At 36.6% G+C, this 24,219-nt stretch overlaps 1 protein-coding gene across 8 annotated transcripts in view; it reads left to right on the top strand.

The window, feature by feature from the left end:
* QKI (QKI, KH domain containing RNA binding) overlaps window positions 1-24,219 on the top strand; it is a 165,553-nt gene that overhangs the window by 134,760 nt on the left and 6,574 nt on the right. The window contains exons 5-7 of one of the 8 annotated variants that reach the window (XM_054558421.2): window positions 15,626-15,713; window positions 17,069-17,368; window positions 18,311-23,788. In XM_054558421.2, the coding sequence (XP_054414396.1) occupies window positions 15,626-15,713; window positions 17,069-17,368; window positions 18,311-18,354 (432 nt within the window). In that variant the 3' untranslated portion in view covers window positions 18,355-23,788. Of the gene's footprint in view, window positions 1-15,625; window positions 15,714-17,068; window positions 17,369-18,310; window positions 23,789-24,219 lie in introns of those variants that run through there. The other 7 variants (XM_002817559.6, XM_054558422.2, XM_063725081.1 and 4 more) reach the window with 7 other exon arrangements.

A 24,219-nucleotide genomic window follows, 5' to 3' on the forward strand; every position in this document is an offset into this window, starting at 1 on the left:
TTCCTTATATATAGGCAAAGTATTTGTAATCATTCACTTTATAGTAGTGCGCATTGAACTTGAATTAGTAAAAACGTTAAGAAAATCACGTCCCTTACTATATTTAATGTGCCTGTATTTTAACTCATATTCAATTTTTCTTTACCACATTTCAGATGTTTCAGTGTTTTGATATTTTTAAGTAAGATTATTAAGAGTAACCATTGTGACATTTTAATAGTATATTAAATGATTCAGAAATCACATGTCCCTTACTATATTTAATTTGCTTGTATTTTAACTCATATTTAATTTTTCTTTACATTTCAAATGTTTTAGTGTTTTGATATTTATAAGTAAAATTAAGATAGTAACCATTGTGACATTTTAATAGTATATTAAAAGATTCAAATAAGCATTTTTAGTATTAAGATTATTTCAGGTAAGCTTTTGGTAGCTCATTATAGCTTGATTTTTGGTTGTATTTTTAATAACTGTATTTTGAAAAATTTGAAAGTGACTATTAAATTATCCTGCTTATTCGTCACAAGGCTCCTTTATGGGAATTAACTCTGAAACCATATTGCCAAATTATATAAATAAGTAGATGTGTTTTGTTTTTTAATTCTCTTAACGTTTAAAATCTTTGTGGAGAAAAACTTATAATGTATAAATAAAATATAAAAGTATTTATCAAAGTATCTTTAGTTATGCCTTTAAACTGACACGGCCTCAGCTTATTTTTAGTAACTTTCTTTGTAGAATATAATATTTCTGAGAAAGTTAGCTAATTTAGGAATTAGCTTACTTTGTGACAGTAATTTATTTTATGAATTCTCCTGTCAATTTAAATAAAAATACTTTGATTTTTTAATTTAGCATTTGTGGAATTACAACATACTTGGGAATATTTCTTTCAAGCATTGAACGACTGACAAAAGAAATTCATCTCACAAACTTCTATTGAAAAACTGCAGTTTACAAGGCTAGAAAACAAGACTTCAGTATATACAGAGACTTAGATTTCATAATGTAAATGAGAATAGAACAAAATTACTGTGTTCTTAATTGCTTTTTTGATCACTTGATGTCTGCACTTCAGAACTGTCATGCTCTCACTAGAATTAAAGTATCTCATTTCCAATTTGTTCTTCCTGGACAGTCTGTTCTGTAACCATGCCTCCAGTTACCACTGCAGTGCTGATTGTTTTTCAGTGTGCTTCTAATCTGGAATTCCAATTCAACCAGCCATTCAACACCTCCATGTGGATGCCACATAGGCATCTCATACATAACATTTTGAAAGCTAAAATCACATTCTTCCTTGCCTTCCCCGTATCACAACTCTTCCCTTGTTTTCTCTGTAGAATGATACTTGTCGCCTAGGACTCATCCACCTCCTTCCACCTTTTTCTCTCCTGCCCTGACTCCTTCCCATCTAGATCATCACCAGGTTCTGTCTGAGTCTGCCTCCGAATAGCACGTATCTTTTCTCTTGTCACAGGTGGAGTAGGTCTGTTACCCATGGTGCTCCCTCCTATCCATTTTCTACTTGAGGCCAGAACTATCTTTTTAATATATAGAAATGTCATCACACTCCTTGTTGTAGGTTTTCAGTGGCTTTCTATCACCCCATGGTAAAAATGTATGACATTCATAGCTTATCTTCATCTAACATGTGCCTACCTTTCCAACTTTGTTTCATGTCATTGCTCCTTTACACTTACACCCACACATATTAAATAACTCGCAGTTTTCAGAACACTGTTTGTTTACGTAGTGTATTTTGGTGATCTTCAGAAAGAACTCCATGATTTGTATTCTGTACTAGTATTATAGAATGCATTGTCTATGGTAGTAGCATAGAATTATTAGAACTGAATTTTTGTTTGTTTATCCCCTTGCCCCTGACTGGGCATTTCAGTGACATGCATGAAGTCTGTTTCATCTTAGTATCTCTCCCTCACTGCCTTACACATACATAGAAAGTGATCAGTAAGTGTTTGTTGAATTAATGATTGAATATTAGTCCTTTAACAAAGCACTTGTTCGCTTTTCATAGTAAAAATGGAACCTAAAAACACATTCATGTAAAATCTTCCACAAGTCACTTACCCCTTTTTGCCTCATTTTTTAAATCACCTCATTAGGTTGCTCTGTTCTAAATCAACTAATATCTATATATGTGTGATGGTCATACACATACGTAACCCTACCCAAAACTATTAAATTTTACACTTTAAACAGGTAAATATTGTGGTATATGAATTATGGCAGTAAAACCACTTTCTAAAAGATTGTAATAGAACATGGTCAGTTTGGTAAGGAACTGAAAGAAGGTATGTGTGGCCAAAGTGCAGAGTGAGAGAGAGATTGAGGTGAGGTACCCAGTGAATAGACCTAGCATGTTTGAGGATATTGATCTTATCTGAAGAGGACTGGGCACTACTGAAGAGTTGTAAGAAGTGAGCCAGGTTTATTTTCATTTTGTCGATATCACTGTGGCTACGAGGTGAGAGAACATCTTAATGGGCCAGAGTGGATGTGTGAAAGGAGACCCAGAAGGTGAGAGTTGAGTTAGAACTGGGCAAAATAAGCAGTTATTTAAGAGGTAATATAGACTGGATGTGGTGAATGGTGATTAACTAGAAGGTATCGTTTGTAACTCCAGAATTCTGACTTGTATAACTGGATGGATAGTGCTGTATTCACTGTAATTATAGAATATGGTTGCTGAGTGGGTAATTTATAAAGAAAAGAGGTTTAATTGACTCATAGTTCCACATGGCTGGGGAGGCCTTAGGCACCTTACAATCATGGCGGGAGACATCTCTTCACAGGGCGGCAGGAAAGAGAATGAGTGCCGAGCGAAGAAGATTTGACCAGAGAAATGTGGGAGGAGAGGCCAGAGAGGTTGAGGGGGGACTTGAGGTTGGTGCTGATGAACTTTGAGCAGAGCCAATGTCTCATTTTCCTTAGCAGTCCTGGAGGGGATATGCAGGAAGTATGCACAGGAAAGGGTAGGAAAAAGCTTGGGAACATCCCAGAGAAAGTGTTCTCGGGCACTCCAGTGCTGTGAATAACTTAAGACTCAGTAAAAGACCAACAGCTAGAAAACTTACTTCCTGAAAACACTGCTCCTGGGCATGGTGGCTCATGCCTGTAATCCTAGCACTTTGGGAGGCTGAGGTGGGCGGATCTTTTGAGGCCAGGAGTTTGATACCAGCCTGGGCAACATAGTAAATCCCCATCTTTATGAAAAATACAAAAAATTAGTTGGGCATGATGACGCACACATGTAATCTCAGCTACTCCGGAAGCTGAGGCACAAGAATCATTTGAACCCGGGAGGTGAAGGTTGCAGTGAGCCGAGATCGTGCCACTGCACTCCAGCCTGGGTGACACAGTAAGAACTTGTCTCAAAAAAACAAAACAAAAACATACTACATGGTGTTCTTTACTTGTCTGTGGTTTTTAAATGAACATATATTAATATGCAATTGTAGTAATGTTTCACTTTGTTATTCTCTACCTCTTAAAGAAAAAATTACCTTCTTTTACAATCTAACACACTACTGTTTTAACAGGTGTTTCAAGCATCTGTTTGTATTTGTTGAACAAATATTTCTTAACATTGTGTATACCAGGACCCTAATTGTATACTTTTCAGACTTAAACTGTGCAATCTGCTCTTCAATACATGAAGAGGTGGAGTCCTAACACTGTGCAGTGAAATCCATTAAAAGTTCTTCCGTGGGAAATTAGGAGAGTTTCAGACTTGCAGTGTCTTAGTTTGATTTCTGTTCCTTATAACAGTACCTGAAACTGGGTAATTAATAAAGAAAAGGAATTTATTTCTCTGTTATGGAGGCTGAGAAGTCTAAGGTCAAAGGGCGGCATCTGGTGAGAGCCTTCTTGCTGGTGAGAGCCTTCTTGCGCAGGCACTGCATGGTAAGGGGGTAAGTGAGCTAATGTGTTCGCCCAGGTCTGTCTTCCTCATCTTATGAAGCCACCAGTTCTCTTCTTGTAATAATCCATTAATCCACTAATCCATTGAGGGACTGATGGCAGAGCTCTCATGATCCACATTGAGGATTAAGTTTCAACATGAGTTTTGGAGGGGGCATTTAAACCATAGCACATAGTAACAAAGCTACTTTTTCTTACAGGAATTTCAGTAATCAAAGATCTGGGGGAAAGCTATATGGCTATTATTATAAAACTGAGTTCTAACAGGGCAAATCCAGAGTTGAATTACTTCTAACTCTGGTACCAGAGCAGTTGCCTTTTTTTCACCACTAACAAACTTTCTTAAATGTTTGTACGAAATATTTAAAGCACCAGCCACCCCAACAAAGAGCTGCTTATGGCCGGGCGCGGTGGCTGACGCCTGTAATCCCAACACTTTGAGAGGCTGAGGTGGGCGGATCACGAGATCAGGAGATCGAGACCATCCTGGCTAACACAGTGAAACCCCATCTCTACTAAAAATACAAAAAATTAGCCGGGTGTGGTGGTGGGCGCCTGTAGTCCCAGCTACTCAGAGAGGCTGAGGCAGGAGAATGGTGTGAACCCGGGAGGCGGAGCTTGCAGTGAGCCAAGATTGTGTCACTGCACTCCTGCCTGGGCGACAGAGCAAGACTCTGTCTCAAAAAAAAAAAAAAGCTGCTTCTGTTGGAAGTTGGAAGACAGGGGCATCGATCAAATTTTAACCAATAATGGCCAGCCAATGTGAATGTTATCTAATTCATTGATTCCTGATTCCATTTCTTATGAAAACTGATATGTTAGAAAAATACCAGTGCTTGCATATCTGTGTGCATAAGGATATAGGAAAACACAAAATCAGTTTCTCCTACTATACTCTCACAACACCGAGTGCTTCTATGATCTGTGGTCATCAAAATTTGTAGGGATTTCTCCTCACCACCAGCAGCCAGTCAGTTCTGACACCTGATTCCTCAGCAGACACCAGCTGGGTGTCCTCCAATTTAATCCTGTCCTGACGCTGTCCACTGGGAGATAGCCTTAGGTCCCACAGGTTGAGGGCTCCAGTTCCACAAGACTTCTCCCACTTCAGGCACCAGTCACAAGTAGTAGGTGGTAGCCCATACTTCTTCCTTACCTTACTTTATTCTAGCTTAGCCTAACTCTGAGGTTCAGGATTTTAGTCAGTAATTTGTGTTGAAGATATCATTAGACGTCTGATGAAACAACAAAGAAAAAGAAGATGGGCAGCAATCAAAATTAATTACCTCCTCTGGTGTTACCACCATGACTACATCTGAAAATAGTTTGGGTATAAGTGAAAGTAGCAGTCATGACATAAAATTGTTTTAAATGCCAGGTAGTTTTCTCCCTCTACTCTTCTGTGAGGTTGTCAAGATTGTGCTTGATAGCTTAGAAATCTCATGAATATCTCCTGGTGAAAAGCATTTACTTTGAAGAGTCAGAGTCACTTTGAAAAGTACTTCATTACTGTGATGATTACATTACGCAGCATTACCTTGGAAGTCTTGCAAGAGCAGTTGGAGTGAATTAACAATTTAATCACATATCTTCATGAGTAAGTTTAATACTCACAGTTAACTCCCTAAAATTGTATGCAACAATTTTTGCTTACACAGTCGACTCTTGAACATAGTAGGGATTAGGGGAACCACCCCCACGTGCAGTTGAAAATCCACGTATAATTTTGACTCCCCAAAAATGTAGCTCCTAATAACCTGCTATTGACAGGAGGCATTACTGGTAACAGTTGATCAACACATATTTTGTATGTTATGTATATTATATACTGTAGTCTTACAATAAAATAAGCTACAGAAAAGAAAATGTTATTAAGAAAATCAGAAGGAAGATAAAATATATTTGCTATTGAAGCAGAAGTGGATCATCATAATGTTTGTTCGTTCATTCTTTCTTTCTTTTTTTTTTTTTTTTTTTTTTTTTTTTGACAGACTCGCTCTGTTGCCCAGGCTGGAGTGCAGTGACAAGATTTTGGCTCACTGCCAGCTCCGCCTCCCAGGTTCACGCCATTCTCCTGCCCCAGCCTCCCAAGTAGCTGGGACTACAGGTGCCCGCCACCACGCCCGGCTAATTTTTTGTATTTTTTTTTTTTTTTTTACTATGTTAGCCAGGATGGTCTCGATCTCCTGACTTCATGATCTACCCACCTCGGCCTCCCAAAGTGCTGGGATTACAGGCGTGAGCCACCCCGCCCAGCCTCATAAAGTTCTTTATCCTAATCATCTCCATACTGAGTAAGCGGAGGAGGAAGAGGGGTTGGTCTTGCTGGCAGAGGCAGAAAAATGTCCGTATAAAAGTGGACCTGCATGGTTCAAGCCCACCCATATTGTTGAAAGGTTCAGCTGCGTACTCATATATGTTTTCTAGAGAAGGAATCTATAGTTACCATAAGATTCTTAAAGCTGTTGTGATTATTTCCCTAGGCCTTTTCATTTGGTCTTCCACTGCAGCCTGTGCAAACTCCCATCATAATCCCAGTTACACATCATTTAACTTCCTTTACCTTTCTATCTCAATGCTCATTGTGAATATGAATGAGTTTAATATATTTTCATTTTCAGAACTTTTTGTCAGGCAATCATTACATCTTTTAGGTTCTGCCCACCTCTAAGCCCCCTCACAACCACTCCCACCACAGTGGGTATACTTTTCTTAGTTTTTGTCTCTCTGTCCCACCTCTCAAAACTAAGAGATTTTTAGATAGTCATAATTTTCAGGTTCTTTTTTTTATTGTATTTATTTATTTATTTATTTATTTATTTATTTATTTGAGATGGAGTTTCACTCTTGTTGCCTAGGCTGGAGTGCAATGGCACGATCTCGGCTCACTGCAACCTGCACCTCCTGAGTTCAAGTGATTCTCCTGCCTCAGCCTCACAAGTAGCTAGGATTACAGGCATGCACCACCATGCCCAGCTAATTTTGTATTTTTAGTAGAGATAGGGTTTCACCATGTTGGTCAGGCAAGCCTCAAACTCCTGACCTCAAGTGATCCACCCGCCTGGCCTCCCAAAGTGCTGAGATTACAGGCATGAGCCACCATGCCCAGCTCAGTTTCCTATTTTTTATCTTCTTTTGTAGAACAAGGTTCTATTAAACTCCCAATTGGTATTTATATGTCCCACCTTCCAGCCCAACCGTATCATCTAATAATATCCATCTAAAATAACAATCAATTTTGGAGGTGTTTTTTTTTTTAATCTATAAAATGATGTGGCTCTACTGCTAATGCTAGTATGTACCCCGAGTTGTGAATCATATAAATCTTTCAAAAGTTTATCATGCCTATTAAGATTACTATTACTATTAATAAAATCACAGATTGTATCAGATTGTATTTAGCATTAGAAGAAGTAAGTACTTATTATTGAGACTTGGCTTTTGTTTTTCTGAGGTTATTACTTTTCAGTGGATCTGTTTATACCTTGTTGAAGAGAGGCAGAACATATTGTCCTAAGGTACAAATCTTTGTTAGTTTTATATAGTTCTAATGGAGGAGGAGCATCATATTTGTGTGTGTTTGAGTGTTTTAAGCTTTTCTGGTTAAATAAAGTGCCTGACACTTTCCCTCTACCTTGCTTTATGTGTGGAAAGTTGTTGATTGGTTCCACAGGTATTGAGAACTGAAAAAGGAGAAAGACAGGCTGTAATACAGATTTAGAGACTGCAAAAAAAGCATCTTTTACCCCAGGGCTGGAATAAAAGAGAAGAAAGCCTGTGTATGGAACCAAGACCCTGGCTTGGTGTCTCTCAGCTAATTCAAGAACCTCAGGAGCTCAGAGGAGAGGACCCTGGCTGGCTGCTTCTGGTGTGTGTGGAGGGAAGGGGCTGCACGATGAGACTGGTTCTAGAGGTGCTGGGAAAGAAGCATGGAGCTAGGAGACAGCTGCCTCTGGCAAGTGCATAGCTGAAAGGAGCGCACATGGGAAGGAGAACATCTCTCCCTCATCCAGCTCTTCAGGGTCAGCCGCTTTAACACCCACACTATGCCTCAGTTCTGAGAACCTCACAGAAAACCAGCTGGCAAAGAAGTAGTAGTTGTAGAGCCCTACATTAAGCTTTGGAAAGCGTATGGCAGGTCAGTTTGGAACTTAGTAACTGCCACATCATCTTGGAGAAAAACTCAGAAATATGAAAGCGTATTTTTCTACCAGCTGTATAGGATAAGCTGGAATAAGTTCATCAACCAGATGAATATTGAGCTGTGTACCTGGTATCTCCACTTAGGTGTTTAAGATAAGTATTTCAGATGTAACCTTTCAAGAGAGAACTTCTGATTCTGTATTCCTCGATTTTTATCTCATTACATGGAGCCACCATCTACTTTATTGCTTAAATCAACAACCTAAACAACATTGTTTAATTTCTCCTTTTCCCTTACCCTCTGTGTCCAACTGATCATCAGGCCCTGTCAGGTTAACATAACTCTTTTCATCTCTGTTACAACTTCTACCCCAGTCCAGTTCATCCTCTCTGTTGCCTGGACCATATTAAAGCTCATGACCCATCTCAGTAATCATGCTGGCGCCCCCAACAGTCCATCCACAAAATAGCAGAGTGAGGCTTTAAAGACAAATCCTTTTTTGTCACTTCCCTCTCATAAACCCCTTTGTTTAAGTCAATCAAATTATCTGTTATCTTCTGTCTGCCAAAGCCGTCAGAGCAGATCAAAGTGGTAATTGGCATCAAAATTCTTCATAAAATGAGGTCACTCTTCATTTTTTCTTTTCTCTGATATTTGTTATTCTCCAAGTAAATTAGTCATGTATTTTTTTGTTTGGAAAACCTTTTCTACCCATTATTTCAATCTTATAGAAAACTAATTCATTTTTTAAAATATGTTGAGCACATTCATTTTTGCAAGGCTTTGGGGGCTACAAGGAACATGGGTTTATTGGTTATTGGTTAATTTATGGATACAATTCATGAGAAATTTCTTTAAAAATCAAAAACTAGAAAAACTGAGATAGCACATGGCTATATATGATTGATCACCCCAAAAATAAGCAGCATGAATTTATAAAAGCAAGACCAATATGCGTGAGAGTGCTTAGAAAGCCTGCACTCAGGAGAATCGCTTGAACCAGGGAGTCGGAGGTTGCAGTGAGCCAAGATCACGCCACAGCACTGAAGCCTAGTGACAGAGCAAAACTCCATCTCAAAAAAAAAAAAAAAAAAAAAAAAAAGCCTGCACTCTGGGAGATGATGATGATCTGTGTTATTGAGGAACACATAGGATGCTTCTAATAGGAGCCTAACTTGGAGAGGAAAGTACCAGGTCTACTCAGGGGGATTGTGGACAGATGATTTTGACTAATGCAAAACATTTGCAAGCAAGGTTGCTCATATAAACTGTTCAATGCCCTGAATGCTGGAGAATTTGGGCCTTTGTGATAGGCAGTGGTTTGAATTATTTTTTTAGTTGACATAGTTTTAATGATTTGGAAATATACATTTGTTTCAGCTCTCTGGTGATTACTTTGTTGTAGTTTTTTTTAAAGTATATAGATCTAAAAATACTAAATAAACATGATTTACTTACTTTCTAACATGAGGTCTGATGAATTTAAAAGATACTTCTACTTAAAGGCATCATAAGACTGGAGAAGGTGTAATGTAATGGTTAAAACATGAGGACTTTGAATCAGATATTCTGGGTTGGAAGCCAGGTTTGCAGTGTGAACTTTTGTGGCTTTGGATAAGCTGCCTACCCTGCCTGAGCCTCAGGGATAATGCACTGCCAATACCACAGATTTGTTAGGAAGCATAAATGATTGGATAATGAAGATCTAGTGTCTAAATCTAGAAAAGTTGAACAATGTGTAAATTACATTAAACGTGACCTGTTTGTATCCTTTTAACATAGCTGTTAAACACAGTTGATGATGGCTGGGCGCGGTGGCTCATGCCTGTAGTCCCAGCACTTTGGGAGGCCGAGGCGGGTAGATCACCTGAGGTCAGGAGTTCGAGACCAGCCTGACCAACATGGTGAAACCCCATCTCTACTAAATACAAAAAATTAGCTGGGTGTAGTGACATACGCCTGTAATCCCAGCTACTTGGGAGGCTGAGGCAGGAGAATCCCAGGAGGCGGAAGTTGCAGTGAGCTGAGATTGCACCATTGTACTCCAGCCTGGGCAACAAAAGCAAAATTCCTTCTCAAAAAAAACAAAAACAAACAACAGAAAAGGCATAGTTGATGATGTATCTACATCTTAATATGCATAAATTAAAATATATATATTTATACATACCCATAATTCATCATCCTTAATTGCAAGCCTCCAGAAGTTCAGAAAACTGTGTCTATAGTTGCTTCACCCCACTTAGTGTGAGGGTTTTTCTGTTTGTTACAGATTGGATTATAGGAGTATCCCCCAGACTCTGCTGGGTGTTATAGAATCTGTGGTATATTATCTTTCTATAAATCTGAAAAACTCTGAAATTCTCAAGGCACTTCCCCGATACCACAGGTTTTATCTATTAGCAGGAGTGTATTCTATTTTTGAGCTTTTACATTTCAAAAGTAAAGACATTCTTTGTTGTGCTTTAATAATCTTTCCATAATATTTTCCATACAAATACAAGGGAAATATTCATCTGCCCTATGACCCAGCAACTCTACTCATAGGTATTTATCCAAGATAAATGAAAACTTATATTTGCAAGGAAGCCTTATATGAGAATTTTCAGAGTGGCTCTGTTCACATATCCAAAAAGTAGAAACAATCAAATGTCTGTAGCAGAAGAATAGATAAATAACATACTATTCAGCCATTAGAACAGATGAACTACAGCGACATGCAGCAATATGGATGAGTCTGACAGCTGTCATACTGAGGGAAAGAAATTGAACACAAACGATTATATATGCCTTCATTATCTGAAAATCTAGTCTAGGCAAGTTAAATCAGATGGATGGTTAGGGCCTTAGGTACAAGGAGACTTTCTGGGTTTGTGGAAATGTCTTGTGTCTTCAATGGAGTACTATTTAGCCATAAAAAAGAATAAGATCCTGTCATTTGCAACAACATGGATGAAACTGGAGGTCATTATGTTAAGTGAAATAAGTCAGGCACAGAAAGAATCTTCACATGTTCTCACTTTTTTGTGGGAGCTAAAAAAATTAAGACAATTGAATTCATGGAGATAGAGTGTGGAGTGATGGTTCCAGAGGCTGGGAAGAGTGGTTGGGAGGGCACAGTGGGAACGGTTGATGGGTACAATTATATAGTTAGAATGAATAAGATCTAGTGTTCAATAGCACAACAGGGTGACTACAGTCAACAATTTATCGTACATTTAAGAATAAGTATAATTGGATTGTTTATAATACAAAGAAAGGATAAATGCTTGAGTTGGTGGGTACTCCATGTACCCTGATGTGATTAATATGCATTATATGCCTGTATCAAAATATCACATGTACTTTATATATACATACACCTACTGTGTGCCCACAAAAACTTAAAAAAAAAAAGAAATATTGTGACTGGATATTGCACTTAAGATCTTGGGAGTCCACTGCATGTGAATTTTGCTTCCATTTTTTAAATGATTCTTGAATATAGGGCAAATACTTAGGAAATCAGAAGCTATGAGATTGCGGATAATCACTTGAGTTCAGTATTACAAAATATGATTTTAATGACCCATTTTACAAATGTAAAAGTTAGTGTTCTGTCTCTGTAGGGTTGTTCATTCCCGATCAAGGTTCTGCAGGATACTTCGTGAACTATCTGGAGGTGACACGTACAACTTCAGGATGCCCTGTTTGATCAGTTGTAATTTTTGAGAAAAAAAGAGGTCAGAAAAACTGATCTGAAGACTGGCTCATAGAAGCTCTAGAGCCTCTAGACTGTAGAAGAAACTTAGTTTTCTCATCCGAACTTATATTTGAAAAAGAGGTGACATATACCTTCAGCAGTGTTTAGGCAGGTACATACTACCAAATCTCATTGTCAAAACCAGGACAGTAACATTGAAATAACCACTTCGATGTGAAAGTAATTCTATAATTAACCCTGTTGTCTCTCTTTTTTTTTTTTTTTTTTTTTTTTTGGGGAGACAGAGTCTCGCCCTGTTGCCTAGGCTGGAGTGCAATGGCTCGATCTCGACTCACTGCAACCTCCGCCTTCCAGGTTCAAGCGATTCTCCTTCCTCAGCCTCCTAAGTAGCTGGGATTACAGGCACCCGCCACCACACCCAGCTAATTTTTGTATTTTTAGTAGAGACAGAGTTTCACCATGTTGGCCAGGCTGGTCTCGAACTCCTAATCTCGTGATCTGCCCACCTCAGCCTCCCAAAGTGCTGGGATTACAGGCGTGAGCCACCACGCGTGGCCAGTGAACCCTGTTGTCTCTTAAGACACACAAGATCATGCTCTGTGAATACTGAGTGGTGGGGAGTGGTCAGGACATGAGGATGAAGCCCATCCTGGACTGAGACCACCTAGGGTCAAATTCCAGCTCTGCCAACTAAATCCTATGCATTTCTGGGAGGCATTAGTGTACCCTGCCAAAATGTGGCTGTGATCTGGTGTAACATACCATCACCTCCAGCAACACCATATGGCAGACTACACCAGGATCTCCTCCTATGCCGCTCTTATTTTTATTCTCTTAGGGTGATCTCTTCTGTTTTCATTATCCTGCAACCTGCAAATTACACAAGTGTGCACACACAGTGGTGATCACACACATTTCTTCCATCTTTTTTCTCTGTGGTTTTCTCCCTTGTTTGACACTCCATTGCCAAATAATGAATAGCTATTTTGCTATCCAAAAGGAGAAGTTCAGTGCCAGCATGTTTTCAAGCACTTGTCCTTCTGCAGGAAACTCCTCTTTCGTCTTTATTTCCTCTTTGTTGGAAGTAAATTTGCCCTCTTAATTTGCTGACATTTTCAAACTTGTACCACTTCTTTCTCACTATGGTAGATGACTGGAGGTAAACCTTACTACTGCTCTTCTTTTTCTTTTTTTATGTAGAGTATAATTTATAATACTTTTGGTATTCCATTTTTATATATAAATTTAAATTTGAAACTTTTGATAAGTTTTAATTTTCAGATGACTAGTTTTTAGCAAATAAGTTGAAGAAGTTTTATTATAATGGATTTGATTCTTCTTTTCCAATAGTAGCTTACTTATTTCGTTTTTAACAAATAATTTCTGTGTCTTTCAAAGATCATACTTACTTTTCGTTCATCTTTGTACAAGTTGATAGGAGTCAAATTCTACAGGCATGCAAGTATCCACTCCCTGTAATCTGCTGCAAAGTAGGTTTTTAAAAAGTTGGCAGTAGCACATCAAAACATATTTCACTCATATTTTTCTTTAATTCTTGTGATTTACTAAAAGCTCACTGAACAGTTCTGTTTACTATGTATTATAGTATACCATTCACCATTGTAATGCCAAAAACAGAATTTTGTGTGTCATTACAGCTATAATGGAAAGGAGCACTGAGAAGCCTGTGTCCTGGTCGTCCTTCCCCTTTTATGAATCAGAGAGGAACAAAACTATATCAGAAAATTGTTTCATTGTGTTACTTTCATTGTAAATATCACAAAGTCATGTAAAGTTACTGGGATTCGATGATACATAAAAGTGGGGGACACTTAGTTCTATCTCTACACAGACTTTGATTGATAGACCCTCATCTACTGCTTGCTTTGACTGTAGCTAAAGTTTATGTTGGACTTAGACATTTGGGATTTGGGAATAAAGTTAGTTAAAGACTTCTCATACCAGTCACTTATAAGTTCTAGCAAATAACTTGGGGGTGGCTGTAGAAACATGGGGTTAGGCGGTGGTAACAAAGAAATAAGCCCTATTCTCAATGGAGCTTACTTTGGGAGTGGTGATACTCAACAGACTGTAATTTGAAGTAGAAGCAATTAACTTTGTCGATAGATTCTTGGAGATACAACTTTAAACAAAATAAGTATATTGCAGCCTCTTTTTTCATCAATGTTATAATGAAACCATGTTGAAAGCAATGGCATTATTTGAGGACCTGCTGTCCGTTGTTTCACTTAAAGTTAGTTTTAAAGAACGTATTGACCACATTAAGTGAGGATCTACTGTAATTTAGGGATGGCCCCTGGAGAAGGAAGGTAGCATTTAGGTTGAAGTTTGTGGGGATGGGGATAGGTAGGATTTGGAAAGAGAGAGGGGCAGAGCAGTGCACAGGGGAGCACTTAGGATGGAGGAAGTGGGAATATGCACAGAGATGAATGGTGGAGAGCAATCTGACTTGACTTAAGATGTTACTTACATACGTGTGTAAAGTAGTAGGTTAATGGGCTTAACTTGAGAGGATATTTTGGGACCAGATTATAGGCAACTAAAGTTTTTTATGCTTTTAGATAGTAAGAAACCATGAAAATGTTTTGAGACAGAATGTTGAGAAACATGATGAAAATTGTGATTTGGGCAGTTAATCTGGCCTTTGTATAGAGATTGATTGGAGAACAGACACCATTAGCAACATGTTTTAGTAGTTTGGGTGCTATGCCAAAAACGACTGGAAGAGTAAATGGAAAGAGTGGGACGAATTCAAGGTAAATGGGGTGGCCAAATATTTTGATGATTAGAGACTATCCTGATTTATGTTTGAAGCATGGTTATTGTTAGTGCCCCTTTTTGCTTTTAAAAGTTTTCTGCTTTGGACAATAAATCATATGGTGACCCTAAAGATAGATTGCTGTAGCATTGATAGCACTTGCTAATTAGATTGAAAGGAGACAGGGATGGTGGTGTAAGAGAGCAGAATATACGGTTTTTTAGAAGTTATTATTTCACTGAGTTTTCCTTTTTTGAAGAATTAAGCATAAAATTTCCTTACCTAAATTCTACAATCAAATCTTGTATGTTTAAAATTCTTTGTGTGCGCTCGCGCACGCACGTGTGTGTGTTTAATGAACGCATTTGAGTTTTGGAATATTCAGCAAAATGATAGTTGCTGGCTGGGTGCAGTGGCTCACACTTGTAATCTTAGCACTTTGGGAGGCTGAAGCAGGAGGATCACTTGAAGCCCGAGTTTGAGACCAGCCTGGGCTACAAAATGAGACCTTGTCTCTACAAAAAATAAAAAAAATTAGCCAGGCATGGTGGCGTATGCCTCTAGTCGCAGCTGCTTGGGAGGCTGAGGTAGGAGGATGGCTCAAACCTAGGAATTCAAGGTGGCTGTGAGCTAGGATCATGCCACAGCACTCCAGCCTGGGTAACAGAGCAAGACCCTGTATCTAAAAACAATAAAATTAATTAAAGTAATTTTAAAATGATAGATGCTGAAGAGAATATGTTATGTTTAGTCTTATCTCACATTTTCATTCATTTCTATTTAAAAGTAAAGCTTTTTAGGAGAACTTTAATAAATCGGTGTAACTGACAAAAAATTTACAAATAGAATATGCTGTATATCAACTTGCCTTCACCGAGAAAACAGAGAAAGCAGGCTCCATTATGTTAGCACCTTTTGGTTCCTGATCTTTTTTTCCCCTTATTAAAACAGGTGACTGTAGTCACATGACACTTTAAGGCTTATGTGTAGATATAGCTATTATATTTGTGGACAGTCTCAAATGCTTTCATCTTGTGTTTTCCATGTATAGGCAGAAGGAGAAGACAGTCTGAAGAAGATGCAGCTGATGGAGCTTGCGATTCTGAATGGCACCTACAGAGATGCCAACATTAAATCACGTAAGAATGAGCTCTGAGGCCCAGGGTTACTGCTGTCTGCGTTGTTTTGTCTACAGACTTTTTTCCTTTTGGCAACACAACACAATCATAGTTCATACAAAGTGAACAGTTGAAGTAATTCTGTCACTTGATATGGGACTGACAGTCCTATTTTTAATGCTTTCATGAATTGAGGACACTCTTGATTTTATTTTATGTCAGCATGTTGAAGTTTTAGGTTGATAAACTTACATTATTTTAACGAAATCTCAATCTCTAAATTCAAGTGTTTAAGAAATTTTCTGTTTGGTTAACTACAGATGTAAGGCTTCCAGCTTATCTCGTTAAATTTATGCAAAAGACAACATGTTGAAAGCTTATTTTGAAAAAGTGAATTTGAAGTGTATCTGACTGAAATGACCCTCTGTTGAGTTCTGTCCTTTCACTTTGCTTGCATGTTTTCCCTCCAGTATTTTTCCCTGTTGATTTCATATGTGAGTTCACAGAGATCAGTGGGTGATAACTCTTTTTCCGTCCTATTTTTGTTTTTATATGTATCTATGCATGTTTTTATAAGCCATAAGAGGATAGCTTTTTTATGTTTAAAATGAAATAATGTGAAATTTATATTTTGAAACAATTTAAGATTCATACATGTCATTTATATGAACATACCATGTTTAAATTACTGATTATTTAAAACACAGAATTTTAAAGTTCTAGCCAGATTTACAAGATGTAGGCAACCTAGTGGGTTTAGAAGTAGTTACTTTACAAATTGTTGACATTAATTTACTCATGGAAATGTGAGTATATCATTAATAGGAATTTAGAAGTAGGGCTTTTTAAGATTTTCTGTGACGTTGGTTCCTAAAGATGCAGGAAATGTACATATATACCTAGTGGTTACTTGACTAAATGCAATAAAAATTATTCTTTCTTTACTTTGAAACTAAAGCTGTACTTTAGAAATATGCCAAAACTGAGTTTCTGTGGACTCCGGTTACAAATTATTTTTTAACATCTGTTAATGCAAGTGTTTCATTGTGCTTCTGCATGTACTTTAGTCTTACGAAATCTTAAAAACAGATATATCAAATGTATGAACTAAATATAACCTATTTAATGGTGTCATTCATTTTTTTACAATGGCTTTTTAATTTTTGCACATTCTTAATCACATTGGGAAAGGGAAAGCTGTTTGCATTTGATTGGTGTGCTTTGGCATTTTTGTGTGATCAGCGCATGTACTAATGATTTCCTTTTATTTTTCTTCTTTCCTGCTTTTTCCTTTCTTTTTCCTACTCCCCTCTTATTTTCCCATATTTTATACTGCTGTCTCTATACTTCTTTCTAAATTTCTTTGCTTACTGTAGCAGCCCTTGCCTTTTCTCTTGCAGCAACAGCCCAGGCTGCTCCAAGGATCATTACTGGGCCTGCGCCGGTTCTCCCACCAGCTGCCCTGCGTACTCCTACGCCAGCTGGCCCTACCATAATGCCTTTGATCAGACAAATACAGACCGCTGTCATGCCAAACGGAACTCCTCACCCAACTGCTGCAATAGTTCCTCCAGGGCCCGAAGCTGGTTTAATCTATACACCCTATGAGTACCCCTACACATTGGCACCAGCTACATCAATCCTTGAGTATCCTATTGAACCTAGTGGTGTATTAGGTAAGTTCTTCTCCCCATGGGGTTAACAACATTCTCTTTATAAATATTTTTGCTCCCTCAGATTTTGAAATGATTTTATCAGTTTTAGAGAGGCAAGACAAGTTTCCATTAGGGAAGACTGAAAACTAAATTTTGTTTTATTTCAGCCTCTCATAAGGGTTCCCCTTTGAAATAATTGCACCTTAAATTTATTCAGATCCACTTTGGTAACTCAGGTTCAGTTTGGTTGGGTAAATCTGTTGTGTACATTTTAACAAATACTTTTGCATTTGACATTACTGAGGTCATTCTGAGTTTTAGGTCTCACCCCATTGGCCCGTCACCTCCATCAGCTCCACTTCTCAAACTTAGATTTATTTTATCTCACAGGTTTGTGTAATTGTTGGAAAATTTTTAAACTTCTAAGTGAAAGTAGTTTGAGCTCTTTATAAAATTCATATTATTGTATGTGTTTTATAATATTTGTGATCACTTAAAATATCAGATAAATACAGTCATGCATCGCTTAACAACAGGGATACAGTCTAAGAATTGCCTTGTCTGGCAATTTCATCATTTGGTGTACATCATAGAGTGTACTCACACAGACATAGATGATATCGTTTACTACACACCTAGGCTGTGTGGTATAGCCATTATAATCTTATGGGACCACCATAGTATAAGTGGTCCGTTGTTGACCAAAATGTTGTTATGCAGGCATGACTGTAGTTGTATTCTTAAGATTTTTCAGTTCTTGCGTTTTGGAGTCCTAGTCATATTAAACATGAGAGATACTCTTAATTTCAGTAGTACAGTATGGAATAGTTAAATAAATACCAAATCACTGAATTCAGAATCTCACTTAAGGCAAAAATTAAAATCATAATGTAAACGCTTGGTTTTACATGAACAAAAAATGGTGTGCTCGAAAAAGACATTACTGATGCCTTTTTTTTATAGAGTGGATTGAAATGCCAGTCATGCCTGATATTTCAGCCCATTGACTTGCTGGATGAAGGACTAGAATACAGCAGCTGTTATAACACGACCAGTCAATGTGGAACAAACTGTTTCTGTGCAACCCCTTTGTTTTACCAGACAAAATTTGAATACTTTTTTTCCTGAATTGTATATGACCTTGGTGCTGCATGCATGGTGTTGACTGTTAGGACTTTGATCTTTTAAGGTTTTTTTTTTTCCAGCATTAATATTGATTTATAAAGATTTGAAAATCTTTAATGAACTGGAGAACACTAAGATTTAAACTCGAAAATTCATTGTTCAAGTAAAGAAAGCCATGATGCTCTGTATGTTATCTGTGTGTGTGCATGCACTCAGGTGCCCTTTGTTTCATGAACAAATACATTTCATTGTACATGTTTTCTGTTTATCTCTAAATCATTGTATAAAGTAATTGCAGGTCAGAATTATACCACAGAACTGTTTATGAGAGGCTTGTCTCTGTTGCACATTTCTTGAAGCATTTTTAAAATAACATGTAACCTGTAACCTTGTTGTTTAAGTTTTCTTTTCTATTAATACTCTGTCCTGTGGTCCCGTGCATGCTCCTTTTCCCAGAACTCCTCTCTGCTGCACCCACAGCATCTGTTCCCGAGGAGTTATGACTCTTGACTTCCTGCAGGGCTGGGGCTCTTGGCCACCAGCTGCTGTTCCAGCACTTTCAGTGCAAGATCTCCCTGATTTTGCCACATGGAATTGTACTTGTATATGATTACCTTATCTAAAATTAATAAGGGGTGATGGACCAGTTTACTGCTTAGAAATAGCAAGAGGCACTGCAGTAAAACTTGTTTCTCATTGTAAAGCTTCATGTCTTTTGTTTGTTGGAAAATTTTTACTTATAAAAACTTAATTATTAGACTGGTAAAATAAAGACCAAAATATGCAGATTTCTAATTGGCATTCATAAGGTGAATAATCATAAGTGCCAAATGAAAAAATCTATTATGGTTAATTTCATTTCTTGCTTTGCCACCTAAGCAGTAAAACATGATATTGACCACTTGGAGAACTCAGAAAATTATTTTAAATTTCTAAGTTATAATAAATTTGCACACAGATAACATGCATGCTATTTATGTCACATCTCACATTAAATTATTTTAAAATAAGCAGTGCCCTTCAAAACAGATGCAGACATGTGTGTTGGTAGTAGTGAGGAGATTGGTATTAGCATCAAGTCTTCATTGATGACTAATTTTTAATTCCCTTCCTTTTATCTTTAGGTATGGCTTTCCCAACGAAAGGCTAAGAATTCAAGAACGGTCTTAACTGAACCCTCATCAGATCTGAATTTAACAAATGCTTAGTCTCAGCAGCCTCCGGGGGAAAAAAGCTTAGCCTAGCAGTCAGTGACTTACTTGCACTTTTTGCACATAGATATAAAGTAAAATTATGTTATTAATTTGGTTTAGTCTGTAATATTACACAGTAATGGTAATTTATAAAGGAGTGTATAGTAGTATACTGACTGCTAAGTGTACTATACTGTTTGCTTTACTAATCACCTAATTCATTGCAGTTCATACTTATTGACTCAGAGTTTAAAACCACAATCTGTAGGCTTTAAGAATTGCTTTTAAACCTTTTTAAGTGATAAACTCTTGAAGTGGTCTTAAGGTTAGCAAATAATTGTCAGTATTAAACATGGCATTATTTAAGTAGTCCTGCTGCAAGAAAGGCACTTCAGTGAATATGTGACTAGTAAAGCTTAAATATGTTTGGATCTAATAGAGCTCATGAAATACTGTAACTTGGGGATTGTAAATGAATGGATAAAATAGGTTAAGGCCCAAGATGTTTGAAATGAATGCAATATTAATAGATGCATATATACATGACATATTGTGGTTAATTTTAAAACTACTGTGCCTTAACGTGTTTCTTAAACTTTTGTAGTAAATGAACATTTGAAATCCATTTTGATAAACCTGCTGTTAATGTTTTTTTCCCCCCTTGTGAATGTTTTCTAACTTTGTCTTGGTAATTGCAATTTAACTAGGTGCGGTGGCTACTAAAGTTCGAAGGCACGATATGCGTGTCCATCCTTACCAAAGGATTGTGACCGCAGACCGAGGTTAGTTTAGTTCTGCAGTTCTTGTCTATAAGAAATGCGTTGGGTGTCCATAAAATTTGCAACACCACACCTGATGGAAAAATGTAATTGCTTACCTGCACACGGTTTTTTTTCCTTTTCTAAATTTGTTTGTGATCATTGACAAGATTTAAGGGTTGGGTTTTTTGTTTTGGTTTGGTTTATTCTCCCTTCATATTTTAACTTATTAAATCTTCTATTATTATGTACTATGATTTATTCCTACTAAAACATAAATTAGTCAATTTGGGGAGCTATTAAATTTTGATGTTGCCTCAGTTATTTTCATTAATAACTTTTGCTAAAATTTACCTTTTAAAAGTTCTGAAATTTGGGGTTGGTATTGCAAAATGAATTGAACGGATGGTGCTTTAATGAGAGAAGTAAAGGAATATATGCCTCCTGTGTACTTTTGGAGAAAACTGAAGATTTAGTTTCCATTTTTCTTTATAATAAAATATTTGAGCCACTGTATAAACATGAGGGTGCACATGTCAAGTACTTAGCTAAAATCAACAAAGTGAGGACTGTGAAGATAACTTTCATGTAGTTGAATTTTTTTTATATAAATTAGAGCATCAGTTCCCTTTTATTCTTACATTCTTTTGCCAAAATGGATCCTTTGATTTTTGTCATTTGCTGCTAAAATATATTATCTGAAGGTAAACTGTCTCTTGAAGTTCTGTGGTGATATGAGATCCAGCTGTGTGAATATAATTTTTGACTAACCTGTGACTGGAAAATAAGTCTTCATTTTTCTCCTTTACAACTTTTATAATTTGTGTCCTGTATATGCCCTTGGACCCTTTTATAAATTATTTTTGCTTATTGAGGAATGATATTTTCGGTTTATTGACATTGAATTGTTTTCTGAGTTTTTCCATCACAAGATAGGAATCTCAAGCATGGTAGTAAAAAAGGATTTTTTACAAGTTTCTATTGTGGCACATTTGTTTCCTACAAATTAAATTGATCAAAGTCTCAAATATTAGTGGAGGAAAAAGTGCTGGATTTGTACTTCAATTGTACATCTTCTATGAATTTATGAAGGACCTACCTGCTTCATGTGATTACCTTGAGTACTGATGATAATTACTAGACACAGCTGTTGTCCACATCAGGAATAACATGCCTTTCCCAAAGACATTGTTAATATTTGTTTAGCATAATCCATAAAGAACGTCGAAGACTTTTAAACTAATGTATACATCACTAACAGTGATTATTCAGTGAACAAAATAGACCCCAGCTCCGTGGTCGTCTATGAGGGTGATATTCCTTGTAAGTGTTCTGTATGAGCACGTCTCATAGGGATGGGGAAATTTTTTGGAAAGTCACTTGACTTTTAAAGAAACTGGACAATTTCATGAATAATTTGAGGTTTTATTCATATTGCTAATGTCTACAATTGTTCTAAAGAGTATTTTAAAGTAGTTTTTTTCCCCCAGCTAATCTTTCCCTATATGCCCCCTTTTAGGAGATTTCTCACCATTTTGCTTTAACACAATAATTATTGGCCTACTTAATACTCCAGTGCCTTGAGATAGTTGGACATATTTGAGGAAGATTTTATTGTATTTGGACACATTCCATGCATGGATCTTTTGTAGTTACGTGTTTTGATTAGTCCTGTCACTGTTTTTATTTAAAATGCAGTGTCAGCAAACCGAAATGCTCATTTCTTTTTTAGTAACAGATTACTCGTATACTTATCACTGTATGCACTCATTGGGTCTAAGGGAGATGTCTGAAGTCCTTCACTTAAATTATTTTATGATACTACTGTTTTCTCTATTTTTGAGGTTAAAATTATTTTTAAAAAATATTTTGAAGAGAAGTTTATTAGTATATGCATTCATTTAATGCAAAGAAACTCAGCCCTTGGACATATAACCATGTAATTCCATATGAACGTTTAGAGTACTACATGGTTGACCAATATCTAGTTCTTTACTAAAAATAAACTCACCTCTTTATATATATTTCAAAACTGAATTTGAAGCCTATTAGAGACCAACTGACCTTTTAGTTGTAATGAACAGTATGGTCTTGCATGGTGACACACCTGTGTAGGAGGCCAAGACTTGGCAGAGGATGTAGTCTAGGTGTCCTGGTATATATAAATGGTCACTCACTTCGTTTATATATTCCACACTCAGAAAAGAAGTCAGAAATTTTTCTGAGTAATACAAAAACCATCACTTACATAATTTGTATAAGAAACTTTAAACAGTTTTAATCAAAACTATGAGTAACATCAAAAATGCTTTAAGATTTTATATTTTGGAATACCTGTGAAGTAGTATGACTACATCATGTTAAATATTTATTTTCTTCTATGATTTTGGAGCAGCAATTTTTATTTTAAATAAAATTCCACTTTTAAGAAATTCAGGGAAGATTTGGTCACATTGAAGATACAGTATTTTTGTAGTATTTATAAACTGTTCTAAATGATAGACTATAGAAAACATTTTTGTCATATGAAGGTAAATCAGTCCATTATTTTAGATCATTTAAACTGAACATTACACCTTCTGGGCTTTGATCTATGAAGTGGCACAGAATCTAACTTTGCACTGAATATCTTTTCATTCACATCTCCTCTGCCTTAGTCACAGTGGCAACAGTACAGAAAATTCTATCAAACCTCAGAATATAGTAGAAATAATTAAGCTGTTGAATGAGTCTTAAAAATTATACTACTGTTAAGTGGACCAAGTTTGGTGAAGCAGAATGTGACAAAGGTTGATTAAGGAAGGAACAACTCAAGGACATTGGGAATGATAACTTTTCCACTTGAGAACTACTTTATGTTTTACTGTAATTTTTAAAATTTTTTTGTCCTTTTTGTTATTTTGCAAAAGAAAATAGTATTTACAGGTGGCTTCTTTTAAAATATAAAAATATAAAGCAGGAATGTATATGAAATGTCAGATTTTATTGTATTTGCAGAGTATTAGCTTTGAAATTGAATAAAGAAAGCTGTTTGTAGTTTTAAAATGCCTTATTGGTATCAATTAGAAATTTCTTCTATTTTTTGATGTACTTAGAGCTTTTTGAGTATAGAATTTTAAATGGCAGGATTTTACAGTGTTTACATGCAAGTGCATTTTATAAGTGTTCTATATGTGTAAAATAGTATTTTCAACTGGAAAGTGTTGGCTAGTGCAAAAGGCCTGGCCATTTTCTGGTTCCCATGATGTTGCCTACACCGCTAGACTACAGTTTAGTATCGCTTTGTATCATGAGGCCAAGAAATTCCATGTTGTTTGTAAATAGAATAATTGAAAAAGCAATAAACATTTATTGAACAAAAGAAACCTTGTTTGGCCCAGAGTTTATGTTGAACCAAATGGTTCATAGAATTTTGAATTTCTTTAGATTCATTTCTGTTAATCATCAGTTATTAATAATCACATCCATCATTAATAGTTGCTTTAATGCTTGCATCTCAGAGAATACTAATGCTTAATAGCAGTCAGATACTGATAACTGCACTGACTGTTTAAAAATTCTGTATACCAAACCTATTCATTGTTGTTTTTCAATTTCCTTCATTGACTGCTACTAACTATTAGTTGTTAGTTGTATTTTATTTCTATTTTTTCTTGTTAACCAGTTTTGTTTTGTTTTTTTTTGTGGGAGTGGGCTCTTCTTCATTTGTTCAAATCATGATACGAAATTGTCATGATTTTAATTGTATTCTGTAGATGGTGTCAATCAGTTTGTCAGAATTAAACATGCTTTTTTT

The sequence above is a fragment of the Pongo abelii genome, chromosome 5 (genome assembly GCF_028885655.2).
Source record: "Pongo abelii isolate AG06213 chromosome 5, NHGRI_mPonAbe1-v2.0_pri, whole genome shotgun sequence".
In the NCBI taxonomy this organism is placed as follows: Eukaryota; Metazoa; Chordata; class Mammalia; order Primates; family Hominidae; genus Pongo; species Pongo abelii.